Below are 16,307 nucleotides of genomic sequence, written 5' to 3'. Positions count from 1 at the left end.
CCGAAACCCAGGCCTCAAGCAGGCTTGAGTGCTTGAATGAGCACTCAAGCTCATTCAAGAGCCAGACACAGAGAATAACTTATTTACAAAACTGAAGGAGCATTAAGCTGTGGTTATACAGCTACCATCAATTGCACGCAGGGACTGTGAGCTCCTTGGAGGTGGTTTCAAACTCCCCCAGCTCTGCTCCTTCTAAATAAGAGCAAACAGCCTGTGTGGCTAGGATAAGGTAAATCAGGACTTTCTGGGTCACTGGCAATTAGAAATTACATTTGCTTCCCTAATAGTTTTCCAGAGGGAGTCTGTCTCAACTACCTGTCATTCCTAATGCCACTTTGCCATTTGCAGGGCCGTGACTAGCATTTTTTGGAAAGAAAAAGGAGATCCTGAGCAAGGATCTTAGTGAGAGAGTTTTTTGCTCCCTTTTCTGCACTTAGCTAGCAACAGTACTAAGAAGGGATAACAGCTGGTAATATTATGGTCATCATGGAGATGAGGTGGGTATTTTGATGGAAATAAAGACCACATTATGTAGCTTGTCTGCACAACCACAACTTCTTGCAGCAGCAGCAATATCTGCTGCACTCACTCTTCAGTGAACTGGTATTGACGTGTGCTTGGATTCCAAGCCCTGTGAGAGCAGATCAATTTTTTAGCTAGCTCTTCCCCTCCTCCTCAAAAGTAAATAAATAAATAAATAAAAATAAGTATTACCCAGTCATACTGTCAGTATGACTGTTTCCATCAATAACTTTTGGACCTGCTGACCAGGTAATGAATAAATGTGACCAAGGTTTCAATTATACTGGGTTCAGACAGGTTTGATGCAGGTACTCACTGGGAGTGTTTTAAAGTATCTATTTAGAAAAACTTGAAGCTCAGTGCTGCATAATGAGGTTTTCATCTCTTACGGGAACAGGGTTTCTGAGAGACCAACCATTTAAAAATACCAAAGCGCTCCCTTGGCACCCAGGAGGGACCTTTTCGAGAAAGCGTTGGTTTTACAGGAATGTTCAAGTTTTACAGGAAAGAGCAAATTGCGTGCTTTATCAAGGAGTTGGGCAAGAGCAGGGAAAGCAGAGGGACAAGCTTGAGGAGGGCTGAGCGCTGGCTGCCTGCAGCAGGATGCCTCATCTCAGCCCTGCTGAGAGGCTGCAGCCTCACCAAGCAGAGGAGGGCCTGCAGACATGTTTTTGAGAGGGCTTCTCCTGCAAATCATGGATATGGAGATTTACTTCTTATGGCTGAAGATAAGCCTTGCTTTCTTACATTTGTCAGTACAGCTGTGTGTAAAGTTTAACTGCAAGTTTAGCAAACAGCCTTCCACAACGCCTAGTGTTTACAGTATCCACAGTTTGGTCACAGCTGTGTACGTGGTAGCCTTTACTCACTGCAGTCAGGGCCTGCGTGCTGCCTAAGCACCGTCCAGGTAAGGTTGGGATGCCAGCACCTCACCCTGCCACCCCTGGTCCCACAGGAGCCAGGGTTGGGGCTGCAGATGTGCTGAGAGCAGCACATGGTCGCCCCTCCACTCCTCACCTGGTGTTTGGGGCAGGTGAAGGCCCCACCAGCTGGTCCCCACCATGTCCTGGTAGGGACACATTCTTAGGGACAGGGGGTGAGGGACCTGATCCTGCTTCAGGCATTTGCTATCTCCTCTAGAAGCAAAAAGGAGCTGGATGCGCAGTTGCCCTGTGGCTCTGGCCTTTGCCTGACAGTTTCTGTCAAGCACAGAAAGCAACAAGCAAAAGGGGACACTGCTCGTGCTGTGGTTTGTATTATTTATGACTGTCTTTAGAAGAGCAAACAGATTGGGCAATGCTTGGTAACAGAAGACTTGAGTCACGTCACTGATGATACAGCTGCCAGACAACGCGAGGAATTGCAGTGTGAATCTTGGCATAACTGGTTCTGAGAAATGAGGAACACTTGCATCTGAGGCTAGCCCTCCAAGGCAGTTTTGCGTCTTCATTTACTAGCTTGTAACAGAAGGAATAAACTGAGTGTGAAAAGCTGGTCAGAGACATTCCTGGCTTGCTCTGTCCTCCGAAGGGACTGATCTTCATCCAGAAGATCATCTTGTGTTGCTCATAGAAATCAAGGAATCCAAGAAGAAGAGCAAAGGATGATTATGGCGTTCAGACTGCTTCTGCTGTTGACTGCAGGGCCACAAAGGCCGTGTCCTGCTGCCTGGGGGTGACCCTAGTAAGTCAGGCTGCTGGATGGCTTTTCAGATGTGCCACATGGTACATGGCTAATTCAGGCAGAAGCATCTGGAGACTGCAACTGGCTTGAGAAGATCTCCGTCTGATAGAGTAACTGTTCCCTGACTCACAGAGTGGCTGAGGTGGGAAGGGACCTCTGGAGCCCATCAGGCCCAACCCCTGCTCAAGCATGGACACACAGAGGGGCATAGGCACCACTTGGTAACACTGCCTGAGAAGGCTTTTAGCCTTTCTTGCCACACAGATGCATTTCTGGCTCATGGTCAGCTTTGTATTCACCAGGACCTCAGTCTTTCTCAGCAATTTTCCAGTCATTTGGCTCCCAGCCCCCCCTCTGCGCAGTTCCTCAGACTTCTTGTCCTTCTTAAAGGTAGGAATGACATTTGCTTTTTTCCAGTCTTCAGGACATTTCTTGCACAAGAGTCAGGTTCAAATTGTTAGGGTTTTAAGATGTGCAGCATTAACATCCTACTTATGTTCTGCCTTGATTACTGATTGCATCCATTTTTAATCTCACACCAGCAGGCTTTCTTCATTTTTTTCTCTGAAATATACAACATCACCTCCCCATCCTCCCCTGCCTCTCCTGGACCCTCACCCTGCAGCTGCTACCTTGGCATGGACAGGCTGACCCCCGGCCGAGACACACCGTAGGGACTACATTTTGTGTGCAGTAAAGTAAAAGATTAGATAGTCCTGTTATAACTCCTTGGCCATAAGAACTTAAAAAGCCCTAAGTGACTATACTGAGGTGAAACAGAAAAAAAATTCCATGAGTACCAGACACACTGGCTAGTAAACCTCACAAAGGCGAAGAGGAAAGAAAATCTTTGATAAAATTACTTGGAGTGTATCTCCTAAACCTTACTCCGCTGGAGTGCTTTCTATCACCAGCATTTTGACGTACTTCTTTTGTTTAGAAATAACAAGAATGCATTTAGGAGCACATTTTAGAAAGCAGCCCATAATCTTGCACATAGAAACAGTTTATAGCCTCATTCTGCCAAAGGCAGGGGATTTTGTGTCAGTGGTTGAAAATGAAAACATCTGATTGTATTCAGTCTAATTTGCAATTCTTTTCACACAGAAATTTAGAGGAAAGCCAGAAGAAACTGGGCAAGGTCTGTGCCCAAGGCCTGGGACATGTGGGTCAAATCCATGTTCTGCATTTCCATCACCCTGTCAGCATGACTGATACAGAAGCCTTTCCCTTTCTTACAATGATATTCTGAGGATAACAAAAAATGAAAAAATGGAAGCATCCAACTGCATTTTATTGCAATACAACAATAACAATAAAGTAGTAGTTACATGTCTAGAGTTCATCTTTAAATGTTGCATTTAGAGGGACCAGCACTATTTAACATCTTTGCCAATAACATGGGCAGTGAAATTGAGTGCACCCTCTGCAAGTTTGCCGATGACTCCAAGCTGTGTGGTGTGGTCAACACGCTGGAAGGAAGGGATGCCATCCAGAGGGACCTGGACAGGCTGGAGAGGTGGGCCCTTGTAAACCTCATGAGGTTCAACAAGGCCAAGTGCAAGGTCCTGCATCTGGGCCGGGGCAATCCCAAGCACAAATACAGGCTGGGGGGAAAATGGATTGGGAGCAGCCCTGAGGAGAAGGACCCAGGGGTTTTGGTTGACAAACAGCTCCACATGAGCCAGCAATGTGCGCTTGCAACCCAGAAAGCCAACAGTGTCCTGGGCTGCATCAAAAGATGTGTGGCCAGCAGGGTGGAGGAGATTGTCCCCCTCTGCTCTGCTCTTGTGAGACTCCACCAGGAGTGCTGCGTTCAGCTCTGGGGCCCCCAGCACAAGGAGGACATGGATGTATTAGAATGAGTCCAGAGAAAGTCCACAAGGATGATCAAGAGGATCTCCTCTGAAGACAGGTTGAGAAGCTGGGGATGTCTAGCCTAGAGAAGAGAAGGCTCTGGAGAGGCCTTACAGCAGCCTTCCAGTACCTAAAGGGAGCCTACAGGAAAGCTGGGAAGGGACTCCTTTTCAGGGGGTGTAGTGATAGTACAAGGAGGAATGTCTTTAAACTAAAAGAGGGTAGGTTTAGATTAGAGGTTGAGAAGAAATTCTTCCCTCAGAGGGTGGTGAGGCCCTGGCACAGGCTGCCCAGAGAAGCTGTTGATGCCCCATCCCTGGAGGTGTTCAAGGCCAGGCTGGATGGGGCTTTGGGCAGCCTGGTCTGCTGGGAGGTGTCCCTGCCCATGGCAGGGGGGTTGGAACTAGGTGGTCTTTGAGGTCCCTTCCCACCCAAACCATTCTGTGATTCTGTGAGTCAGACAAAGAAACAACTGAACAAAATTCAGAAATACTACATGTATGTTCCTGTGAAATGCAATCTGGCTCTGCATGTCATTCTGAGTAACTGCTGTGGTGTCTCTGATGGCCTAGAAGAGCCCTTATACATCAAAATACTTGCTTTGAAGCAAGCACTGGGACTACTCCCAAAGAATTACCCTTTAGACATTGAGGCCAGGGTTTTTGAAGCTAAGAGCTTGGGAAAGCAGTGAGTGTAGACTATCCATGCCATGCAGGGATGTTTACATAAGCTTTGGCAGTAGTTACAGCTGGCTGAAACTCCTGTAAGCTGGAACAAAGCCCTTCATCTATGTAATCATTCACATCCTGATCTCGTAGCTTCTCTGATGCCTTCCTAATATTTTGCTACAGCTGCATGTTGCAGAAAAAAAAATATTCTGCAGCAGAGAATATGGTTGCAGAATTACCTGTGGGTATATCCTTGCGTATAGATCAGTGTGTCTTCATAAAGCTAACCCAAACTACCTCAGTATTCAGGATATTTTCTTCAAATTGCAGGGTAAAATGTATCTGATGCCATCTTTCACCTCTGGTTCCCATCACTGCCCATAAACAAGCACAATACCTTAGAAGTGGTTAGGAGAGGCTTAAAGCAGAGAGGTACATACATTTCTTTTTTCAATATCCCAAACGTGTTGCAAAAAGTCAGTCTTGCAAAGTTCGCAGCTGGGATTAGTGTCTTAATATTCTGAGCCAAATGGTTATAAATCTGGCACCGAAATTATCCAATGTACAGATTGTACCAAAAAATGGGGAGGGTTACTGCCAACACAGAAGTCAGTGCAATAAGGTCAGACTGACCCTGGCAGTGTGCTGATCTGGAAACCTTCTTTGTGCTTTACCTGAGAAAAATCCTGTTGTCACCCTGTGTGCTAGTTTTTTCCTTTTCAGAAGGGAATAGTCCTATATCCCTGAGCCTCAAAGGTGTTTAACTTGGAAGCATGCTTGGTGCAATGAGTGCTGTGTGAATGGGGGCTGTGGGTCCTCGCAAAATGGGGGTCAGTTCTGGGGCCTGGGTGCACAGGATTATAAGCAGGAGATTATAAGCAGGATGTGAGGAATTTGGAGGAAAGGCGAGGCAAAGCAGAACAAGGTGTCTGTGGGCAGGGTCAATGCTGGTGTGGCCGGTTGGGCAGCCACAGAGGAATCTCAGCTATGGGACATGCACCCTGCTGGGATCTGTCTGTCCCTCCTGCATCTCACCTCTCAGAGCAACAGTGCTTACAGCTCTTACTGAATTTCCTTTTGCTGTCTTAGAGGTGCAGGTTGTTATTGCCCTTGATATTTCTTCCTAAGATACTGAGCCACAATAAAACACAAACCATAATAAAACCAAATAGAGTTTGGTATAAGCAGAGTTTGATAGTAGCATGGGAGTAAATCAAAGATTGGTGAACTGTCCCTCAACTACAACAGCAGGCTGTTATTTTGTGATCTACATTTAGATTTTTTTTTTCCACATTAAAAAAAATAAATCACTATGCATCCTCTGTTTCACAAATTTCAATAAACATTTTGAAACACTCTATAAATATAATTTGTGCATGTCTCATAAATGTCTTTAAATCCACCACCCTTCATAATTAGAGCCATTTCCCTAATAGCTAATGTATTCCCAAGTACTTAAAAAAAAAAAAAAAAAAAAAAAAAGACTAAAAGGTTGAAAACAAGAAGAAAAAAAAAGACATATGAGAACACCGAACCTGTTTTGATGGACACCAGATATGCTGCAGTCTGAGGTCCTGTGAAGTTTTTATTGCCACTTGTTTTGTAATACTGTCCTCCCAAACTCATCCCAATAAAAAAGTTATTTTGCTCAGGCATAGCTTGCTCCACAGGTAGGGCAGGGGCTGGTCGGGACTGCCAATGCTGTATTGGACTCCAAAGGCTGGGCAGTGCATGGAGCCATGGATGCTGAAGGAACAAACCGTGAAATGTGGCTCCAGACTCGATATCCTTCATCTCTTCCTTGCAGAGTTGGCAGTGGGGATATGTTGGTGCCTCCCTCTGCATGGTGTGGGCTGGTGGCCATCTGAGACATGGTACAGAGAGCAAAAGAGGTTGGGAAAGTCAGATATGAATTATGGGAAAAAGGTAAAGAAACTTCTGCCAAATATCTCAAAGATAGATCACTAAATTCAGGCAAAAAGTAATAATTTTGGCACTCTATATTTTTTAAACAGATGTTAGGGAATGGATAGCTCCTGGTGAAATACAGCTTACAGAAGTGGTTAGAAAATAGGGTGATGTGTAGGAAAGGATGCTGAAAGATTTGTTACAGATTACAATGAAAGACCTGAAAAGTGGATGGTAAAAGCAGTGAGGCGCATTCAAACTATATATACCTGAAACTGGGTCAGGCTGTACAGTTGTAGGACTGGTGGTATGAAATGCTACCAAAATGCTATGGTAGCGAGGTAGTTTGTAGGAAGTGATGATGCTTTTTATTAGATCAATGAAATAGTGGGAGATTTATTTATTTATTTACTTTTATAATTATTTTTAGGAAAAGAAGAGCAGAGAGGGGTCTGCAGGCACAAAAGCCCTTCCTCAGGTGTAAAAGAGAAGATAAAGAGGGAATCAGCATGGTGGCCAGAGAGGGAGAATTAGCCCCGTTGCCAGAAGTGGATGACAGAGAGGAAATATTAACCGAGTCACCGTAACGGGTACAGGTTAAAGAACATGTCGTTGTTGCAGTAGCTGGGGTTTGTACAGTGCTTTGCTTCTTCCTCATCTCGTTGGCTTCCCTTGAGGAGCACTGGGAGGTGGTGGTGGTGATGGTGGTGGTGGTGGTGTGACCCCACCAGGCAGGGCCCTTGCTGAGGCGGCGGGTATGGTGGAGGAGGGAAGATATGGCAGCCGCTGCTGTAGGCCAGAGGGCCTTTTCTCTTGCAGGTTTCCTCCCCTGAAGGACCAGCACTGGGTCTGAGGGGGTTATGGCCACCCTTTGACACTGGTGGCACGCAGGGGACATGCTGGGTGCTGCTCCAGGCCTGTGTGCGTGAGCTGCCATTGGCAGGCTGCGCCCGGCCCTCCTCATCCTCCCCAGGTGCCCTCAGGTACGGCGGCTGCCCAAAGCAGCTGCTCGGTGTCTGCTCTGGAGAGCATTTGCTTAAATGTCCCCCAAAACTGGCAGGTAGCATGTAACCATCTGGCTTGGAAAGCAGCAAAGGCAAAGCCTCCTGGGTGGGCATCTCACCTGTCAGAGACTTGGAAAGGAAGATGTGGTTTAGTGAAACGCAATCCAGTTTAGCAACATAAAACAACAGCAGGTCGATGCGTTCAAAAAGGCTTTCAATTAACGTGGGTAATGAAGCAGGCACAACAGCAGGGCCTCCTTTCAGAGTAGTGCCCAGGGGCTTTGGGACAAACCAAACAGGGGCTCTGAGATCACATCTGTGGGCTTGGTTCATCAGTTTTTGCCCAAATCTCTTTTTAATATTAAATAACCAGTAGATCTTACATTCACAGCTGCCAGGATACTGAAGAAGCACGTGAAAATAAAATTATTCTAATATTAATTCTAATTTGCTTCCACAGAATTTGAATTATTTCTATAGAGTTTGGAAAAACTGGAAAAGATTTTTGTCACTGATTGTTTTGAAGTGACCTTTCCGATCCAATATTATGCTCCATTTTTTTTTAAGAATCTTTACTTCTATTTTCAAATGATTTTTTTTCTTTTTTTTTTTGGTGCCACAAACAGATATTTCATTCAAGGAGGGAACAGTACACTGGAATTATTCTTCTGAGTCATTTTTTTTCCTGGATAATTTTCAACTTCTTTAAATGCCCTAATTATTGGATTACAATTTTACACACTTTAATTCCTTTCACAACACTCACTCTGGGCTATCATTTCTGATTAGTACTTACAGGTCTCATTTCTTTGTAATCCTGCTTTTGCATACATTTAATTATAGTGATTTTCTGACTTGTTGACTGCCAGAGTAGCAAATCTCCTTTAAGCTGCTCACTCCTTACCAGGAGAAGAAATTCCAATGACCTGATGTAAGGCCAGCCCATCTTCAGTTAAAAAACAGGTGATGCCATAAAGCAAACATCCTACATATCACTTTTTCTATTTTGGACTCATGTATTTTCTACAGTTGTTCTGTCTCATATCTTGTGAGTACATCAAAATTGAGTTTTCTAAGGAGAAAATTCAGCAACACAAACTCTGCAAGTGAAATCAGACTGCTGAGTATGTTGTATCACATCTGGTCATGGCAAAACCAGGAATACAACAGGTCATTTCCAAGACGAACCTGCCTGAGAGGAATGAACTGAAAAGCCAGCTGAGGGTAAATGGAATTACCCTGACTGCATGGAGTCAGAGCAGCTGAAGAGTGACCTGTTAGATATTTATGAGATAGATATTTATTAGGTGATATGTAGGAGTAGTTCCTACTCCTACACAATATGAAGTTAAAAAAATAAATAAATAAAAATAAAAAAAAGGAAGATGTTGTAGAAAGAGAAAGACAAAGAGCTCTGGACATCTAGACATGTACACTTCGGAATAAAAGTAAAAAATGCCATGTGGCTCAGTAAGTGAGAATTAATTAATTAATTCAGTGTGATCATAAGAACATGATTAAACCAACAGTATGAAAATCATTGTTTCAGTACACGTAACATAATAACATGGAATTTCATCTCTTTGTGTTCCCATGCACTTGTGTCAAGATGTTACTCTCTGTCCATCACATATTGTCCAACTGTCTGATCCCAAGTCAGAGTGTCTTCATCAGCGTCACTCCTTATCTCTGTTTTTTAGTGTCCTTTTTTAATATTTCCAGCAGAAATAGGCTCAGCTTTTAAATTCATATTCCATTCAAATGGATTTGACTTCCTCTGCTCACTCTTTATCTATTTGTTGGGCTCCTGGATTCCCCAGCTTCCCCACGTCATTTAAGAAGGCTTTCCTCACCTGGTCCTATTGTCCCTTTCCTCTGTGGACAAAGGGGCTGTAAATACTATCCTTTACTCCAGGCTGGGGAGGATACACCATCTCCAGCACATCAAAAAACAAACGGCATGGGAAGACTGGTGGTGTGCAGGTGAGTGTAACGCAACCTTTGCAAGGAATGTCACTAGAGGCAGCCTCACCCTCACTGCTCTACGTGGTTCCCTCCATCAGGCACACAATGGTCTGTGGGATTTGTGTAGATGCTCTCTTCCACAAGTGCTTCCACACCCATACTCAGTATAAAATAGACATACAACATAGGTGATATTGTATATTGTATTCAGTTGTAAAATAGTATGCAGTGTGTTTATGTATGTGTACACACACACACACAAATCTTCCTCCTGAGCCCAGTTATTGCCATTGCCCAGTTTTTGAGTGTTCATTTGTTACAATTTTCTCATGAGGTGCTGTAATCAATAGTATAGTTAACTCCAATTAAAACCTACTAATATTCTCCTTAACTGTCAGTACTGGTTAGACCAAATATCCAATTACTTTCTTCCCAGATTTATTTATAAATAATTTAATTTCCAGGGCAGTGCTAACACAGCACTCGTAGGAAAATTTTCTAAAGACAACTCTTGCATTTTAAAACAGGAAAGAGCTAGAGATCTAAAACTATGTCCACACCACTAAATAAGATGAGGCTAAAGACTGTCTAAAACCATGAGTTCACACCGGCCAAAAACATGCCAAGGGCCATGTGAATAGTGAATTGATAGTCCTCCACCTGTGCTTTGTTTATCAGTATAGATTTAATCTCCTGATGCCACCAGATTAGAAGGGGCTCTGGCTGGGGGATGCTGGCAATCGACAGCAGTGCTGAGCTGAGCAGGATGCTCAGGACACTCCTGCTCCTTCTTCACCTGAATGTATGCAGAGACATAAAGCCTACTCCCACCAAAACCAAAGCCTAGCTAACCTCCTCAGTAAAGTGTGTTGGACGTTGGTTCCCTCACCCTGCAATTTCACTTATTGATAATAAAAGTTACCTTGATCTCCTGGAGTCTTTTTAACCTTGGAGATGGTGGAGAAAAAGTTGTCTGTGCTTTTTGGACTGACCTCCGTGCTTCGGCTTCTAGTTTTGTTTCTGGACGTGGGTGGTCATGAGCCCCTTTGGACTTTAGAAAGTAATTGTGATATGTTAAAGTGAGCAACAGCCTTGTTATTGAACTTAAGGGAGCAGGATATTTTTTCTGCACTGGCCAAAAACATACACATGGCCTCATTTAATGCTTTGTATTTAATAAGACTTATTTAATGTGAGGTCAGGTAACAAACAGATCTCAAAGGAAGTGTGATGAGGCAGAAATCCCCTTAAAGGAATAAAAATCCCAATAAACCAGTACACCACATTTATATGCAGAAGAGACACCCCACACTGGAGACCCAATTGAAAGTACAATGTCAGCTGAAGCCTGGCTACAATTCCCCTACAGGCATTTTCAGTCTTAGACGTCAGACATGTTTATCAGGGCATTAATTTCCATTAGTTTCAACTGAGAATTAATCATTTTTTTTAACCTGCATGTAAGCAAAAGACAACTAAAAAGACTCAGAAGACTGGAAAACAGGAGACAACTCAGTGTTTGTGGAACTAAACTGGGAGTATGACTTCCCCCAGAAAGTGCCCATTAAATAAAAATTTGCAAGCATTGTTTTCCAGGTATATGTTGCATATAATGCATAGATGGCATTTTCCATGGACAATCCTGTGAGATAGCCTCATACTGAGGCTATTCATGGTATCTCAGAGAGATTGATATAACATGGCAGTCCTGATTCCTTGAGCATTTGTTTGTTCCTATGTACCTAAGGCAAAGTGCTTCAAAATCAACAGGTTTTGGTGTGAGCCCAAATGAAAAATATAATATGCTGTAAAATCATAGAAGTATAGAGTAATTTAGGTTGGAGACCTTTGGAGATCTAACTCAACCTCCAGCAGGGGTACCTTCAGAGCTAGGTGAGGTTGCTCTGGACCTTTCATACTCATTGTGAAAATTTTTGTCCTTACAACCATTTGACCTTGTCATATTCAATGGCCCTTATTTGTTGGAACAAACTATGTCCTTAATATAAAAATTAGTATTTAAAATTAACCTGCTTAATATAATGTAATCTTATACCAACCTGAAAAAATATGAACTGGCCTTCATGCCTCCAGAAGTTGGTAACGGGGTAACCACCGTGGCCTCGGCAGGAAAGGAGCCGCAGGGGTCCATTGCAGTTTGGACAGCATTTCCCTGGAGCAAAAACAGTGGGAAATAGTTCCTATGAAACACCAGACAGATGAATCCCATCCAATACAAGGCTTCATTGGTAGTAGATTGCCACTTCTAGTCTGGAGCTTAGAAATTACACTAGGAAAAAACTACGTAAAAAAATTTCAAACAAATAAAACTTAACATAAGCAAACAAATTACCTTCATTCTGTTTCATTGTTAAATACAACAGGCAAAGATTATTTCTGTTATAATTTTTTCTAATTTAGTGTGGTCAATTATGTCTAAAGAAAGGGCTTTTACCTTCAGAGTTTCATGTTTTTTTCTTTTTTCTTTCAGTTCTTTTAACTTGGAAGTGGAATGTCAACTATGTTCTTGTCTGATTATTTTAGAGGACATCACTCTGACCTCAGTGAGTGCCTGAGTAAAACCTTTGTTTAGCTGAAATATTCATCAGTTTATGAAATCAGTATGTGCTAGCTCCAGTGAGCAATCAAGAAGTGTTTGGAATAGTTTCATTAAGAAAGTGTGTCCAGCTCATTTTCTGTGTTTGCACTGTCTTGCCTCTGGTGACGTGGGTACGAGGCCTATTTTCCAGTCATCATAGTTTACGAGCATCTTCTTTTCTGCAAGACTCTCCTGAATCACTATTGGGCCCATGAAATAATGAAGCCACCACTCAGGTCACCAGGAACAGCACAGCAGGAAGGTGCCTACACTGCACAGCCTTCTCAGGAGCCTCTCTCATGGGCCTGAGAAATCAGCCTCTAACCAGTTTCCATCAGAAATACAGATTAAGAAATAAAGAAAAAAAAAAAAAACAACTAAAAGACACAAGCAAACAACATCCCTGTCCCCAGCAGTATGAAATGTAAAATGCATGCTTCCAAAATCAAGAGTTGCATTTGAATGTAAGGGGTGGCACAGGGGAGGTTGGACAATCCAAAGGGTTTCCTCTGCTTTGCTTTGGTTTATCTTGCGTTCACTCATTGACTGCCATTTAAGAGCAACCATCCTCATACTCACTCTGTTGCTTCTGCCTAGCTTTATCACATATGGCTGGCCTGAGGTAGATTTTCCTCCCATCCAGGGTCGAGCAGTCGTTGCTGCAGACCACCACACCAAGGCAGGACTTCTTCAGGATGCGCGAGTTGTGGTTGTTGGTGTTTCTCATTGCCCAGCTACTGTGATGCCTCTGAGCATTTTTGTCCTCTGAGCTATAGATGTGTTTCACGTAGGAATCCGGCCATTCCTGAAACCAGTCTGTCTGTCTCACATCCTGCAAAGACACCAGTGCTGGTGTTAGGCCAGGGAAAAGAAGAGCTGATGAAGGAGCCAGCAGACTTGATCTTCTGCCTGTCTCCTCTAGTCTGGGTGACTCTGGCACCACAGCAGCAGTTTTGGCTGGCAGCTCAGCTCCCAGGAGAAAGTGGCAGAGGAAAGAAAGACAAAAATTGAGCTCCCCAGGGCTCCTTGCAAGCCCAAAAGCATCAGGAAAGCCTGGCCAGCAGGCTGCTCTCACCCACCTGTGGGTCCAGCTCAGCACAGGACTGCCCCAGGAGGGGAAGAAAGGTGGGGCACCTGAAGTAAAGTAGTACATACTTTCCTATTTTGCCATCCAGGCCATTAACAGCAGCGTTACACTGAGTCACTTGGCTTGATTTGGCTTGTCTTGCTGGAAAAAGGGCAAATACAGGATCAGACCAAGGCTATTCCCACATCTGTAGGTCTTTTGGTCTGGATTATGGTTCCGTTTGGCCTAAGTGCCATGAAAAACTTCCCAGCAATTTTTTTTGAATTCCAGCACAAGGAACAACTTGGTCAGGTTTTATTTTCCCTACTGTGGACTAAGCAAAAAACAAAACAAATGCAGTAAGCTGTAAAGCACAAAACATACCCTCTAATGTTTTCGGAGGGAAAAGGCTGATCCTAGCAGGGGTACAAAAACTTAATAGGACTTTCTTTAAAAATGCTGATCCCAGCCACTGAGAGCCATTACAACAGTAAGAATATGAACTGAGAAGAAAAAAAAAACTACCTGTGTTCTTCCAGGAGCTACTGGAGAGCACTGGGAAGGGTGTGGAGGAAGCCTGCAGGCTGAAACGCAGGTGAAGGTGACCTTGGGGTGGGGGACAGCGAAGGAGGTAGCCTGGAACGTGGAGGCTTTGGGCAAAAAACAGTGAGAGAGTAGGGAGGAAACTGGTTATCAGGTAAGAAGACAGGGTTGAAAGGTGAAGCTGGATGGTGAAGGAGCCCAGCAGGAGGGATCTGGCACAAATGTACTAAGGTGAGAGACAGGGAGATGACACTGGGGTTGCAGGGTGCTGTGGGTTTTCAGTGAGAGCATGAGTGAGATTTTGGGGTAGGTGAACAAGAAAAGGACTGAGGGAAGGAAAGGGAAGGAAAGACCACCATGCTGCCTCTCAGCACATCTCTGCAAAACAGACTTCCAGCCCTCAGGAGGCAAGATCTTCCTAGGTGCCCAAAAAGAGCATTGCCCCATGCCAAAAGCCAGCCCGCTTCCCTGCAGCCTGGTCTGCAGCAAGGCTGAGCACCCAGAGCTGCAAGGCAGTTGTGGGTGCTGTGCTCTTCTCCTAAAACACTTCCCACAACAAAATTCAAGTCCCAGGTGTCTCCAGTTGAGCATGCAAAGCAAGAGATTTTTTTTTTCCCACCTTCTCTGCATCTGATCCAGCAATGGACTAGAAGGATGATGTATCTGCAGCGTCGCTATATTTACTGCATCAACAGCTTTTTCAATAATATATTAAAGGGAACATGCATGGAAACTTTGGTATTTTACTGGCTGTTTTCTAGCCCTTCAGCCAAACAGTGTCCCATAACTTATGGTCATGAAAAGCATAAAGGCAACAAGGTGCAGAGGAAAGAGAGAGAGTTTGAGGTTATTTTTGAAGTGGAGAAGACTCATCAAAACTGGATAAATTTCTAAGACACGGACACATACCTGGGGAAGTTTGATGTCATTGATATCCCAACTTGTCATTTCTCCATTTCGGGAAGCAGAGCCCTCCTGCTTCATAACAACATTGTCTGCAGCCCTCAGCATTTTTTAATTCCTTCCCAAACTTTGCAAGAAAGTCTCTACTGGCTGCTTTTGAAGTTGACTGGCTGTCAGCTCTCTCAAGCAGTTTACAACCAGGAAGCTGTTTCCTGAAGCTAAATGATAGAGAGGCTGCTCATTAAAGATAAAAATCAGTGTTCTTCTGCCAGAAAAACTTGTTCCATTAAAAGTTTTGCAAGCCTGCAATGCAGTGGAAAATATAGCTTAGAGATAGACTGTGATGTTACAGAGGCACGGTTAATAGCAAGCAAATCGTGCTGTTGTCTCCTTTATTTTGTTGGGTCCCACCAGATTTACAGTCTTGTAACTCCTCTGACAGACTCTTTAACATGTGGTCTAACTCTGGATGAATATTTCCAGAGAGAAACTGATTGAAGAGCTCGATGGCTGCTAAGGGTGCTTTGAGTTGCTGCTTATTCAGTAGACATTTCATGTACTGCATGTGATGGAGGTGAGCAACAAGAGGGGACTGCTGCATCATGCCAAATGAGATGGCTCTCAGCCACTTCAAAAACTGTTGGCATCTCTGAGAGCTTATCAATTGCATGAGGGAAGTGTGGAAAAGGAGGTTGGGTATTTTCCTGTACAGGTATTTACCTGTATTTTCCTTCCTCGGCAGCAGACTGAAGTGAAAACAAAACAAAACACCACCACAGGCCAGCAGAGGTTCAAATGAGACATTAGACTATAGGGGAAGGGGACATCACTACTTGGAAATACTCAGGTCCTTGTACGTATTCATACAGGAAACACCAGATCCTCCTGTATTTTCATATTGCATTTCAACAAAGATGGAGTTAGTAAGGTCAGGAGAAAAAATATATGAGCTGCATTGGAAAACTAGGATGAATCTACTAAATAAATAACTCCTGTACTATTGTGTGCTCCAAAACATGAAATATTCTGTTATATAATCCAAAATGACAATCCCACTGCTTTTTAAATTACTTTACAAAATGAGATGGTTTAGAAATTGATTTTCAATTTCCATCTTATTAGAGAAAATAGAATATTTCTTTTATGTTACAATGATAAAGATAAAACAATACTTAAATATTACCTTAAAGTTTAATGAAAGACACAGATAATTTCATAATAACAAAAAAATACCCAAAGTTACAGTGAGTCATACATATCTAGTTACTTGCTGGCAAAGGCTGAAGTAGTAGCAAAAACTTTGAGCAATAATTATGGGATGATGAAGCATATTACATTTCTGATTCTTATTTGTGTAGCTTTAATTATTACTAAGGTGTAGCAGCTTGAAAATTTGTTAGTTTTGAAATAATCTTTTTCTTCCCTTCCCTTCCCTTCCCTTCCCTTCCCTTCCCTTCCCTTCCCTTCCCTTCCCTTCCCTTCCCTTCCCTTCCCTTCCCTTCCCTTCCCTTCCCTTCCCTTCCCTTCCCTTCCCTTCCCTTCCCTTCCCTTCCCTTCCCTTCCCTTCCCACAGAGAAATACTATATTTT

General features: G+C 43.5%; 1 protein-coding gene across 1 annotated transcript; it reads right to left on the bottom strand.

Annotated features, from left to right (window-relative positions):
- Positions 1 to 7,216: 7,216 nt before the first annotated feature.
- On the bottom strand, positions 7,217 to 14,826 carry GCM1 (glial cells missing transcription factor 1; the record flags this gene model as incomplete). Its single annotated transcript, XM_082755717.1, has 5 exons — positions 7,217 to 7,771; positions 10,530 to 10,658; positions 11,668 to 11,780; positions 12,786 to 13,038; positions 14,725 to 14,826. 5 exons carry the CDS (start codon positions 14,824 to 14,826, stop codon positions 7,217 to 7,219), a joined length of 1,152 nt encoding a protein of 383 aa, XP_082611843.1.
- Positions 14,827 to 16,307: the final 1,481 nt, after the last annotated feature.

Source organism: Aythya marila (genome assembly GCF_965140915.1).
Source record: "Aythya marila genome assembly, chromosome: 3".
Lineage (NCBI taxonomy): Eukaryota > Metazoa > Chordata > Aves > Anseriformes > Anatidae > Aythya > Aythya marila.
This window is presented reverse-complemented; position numbering and strand designations above follow the sequence as displayed.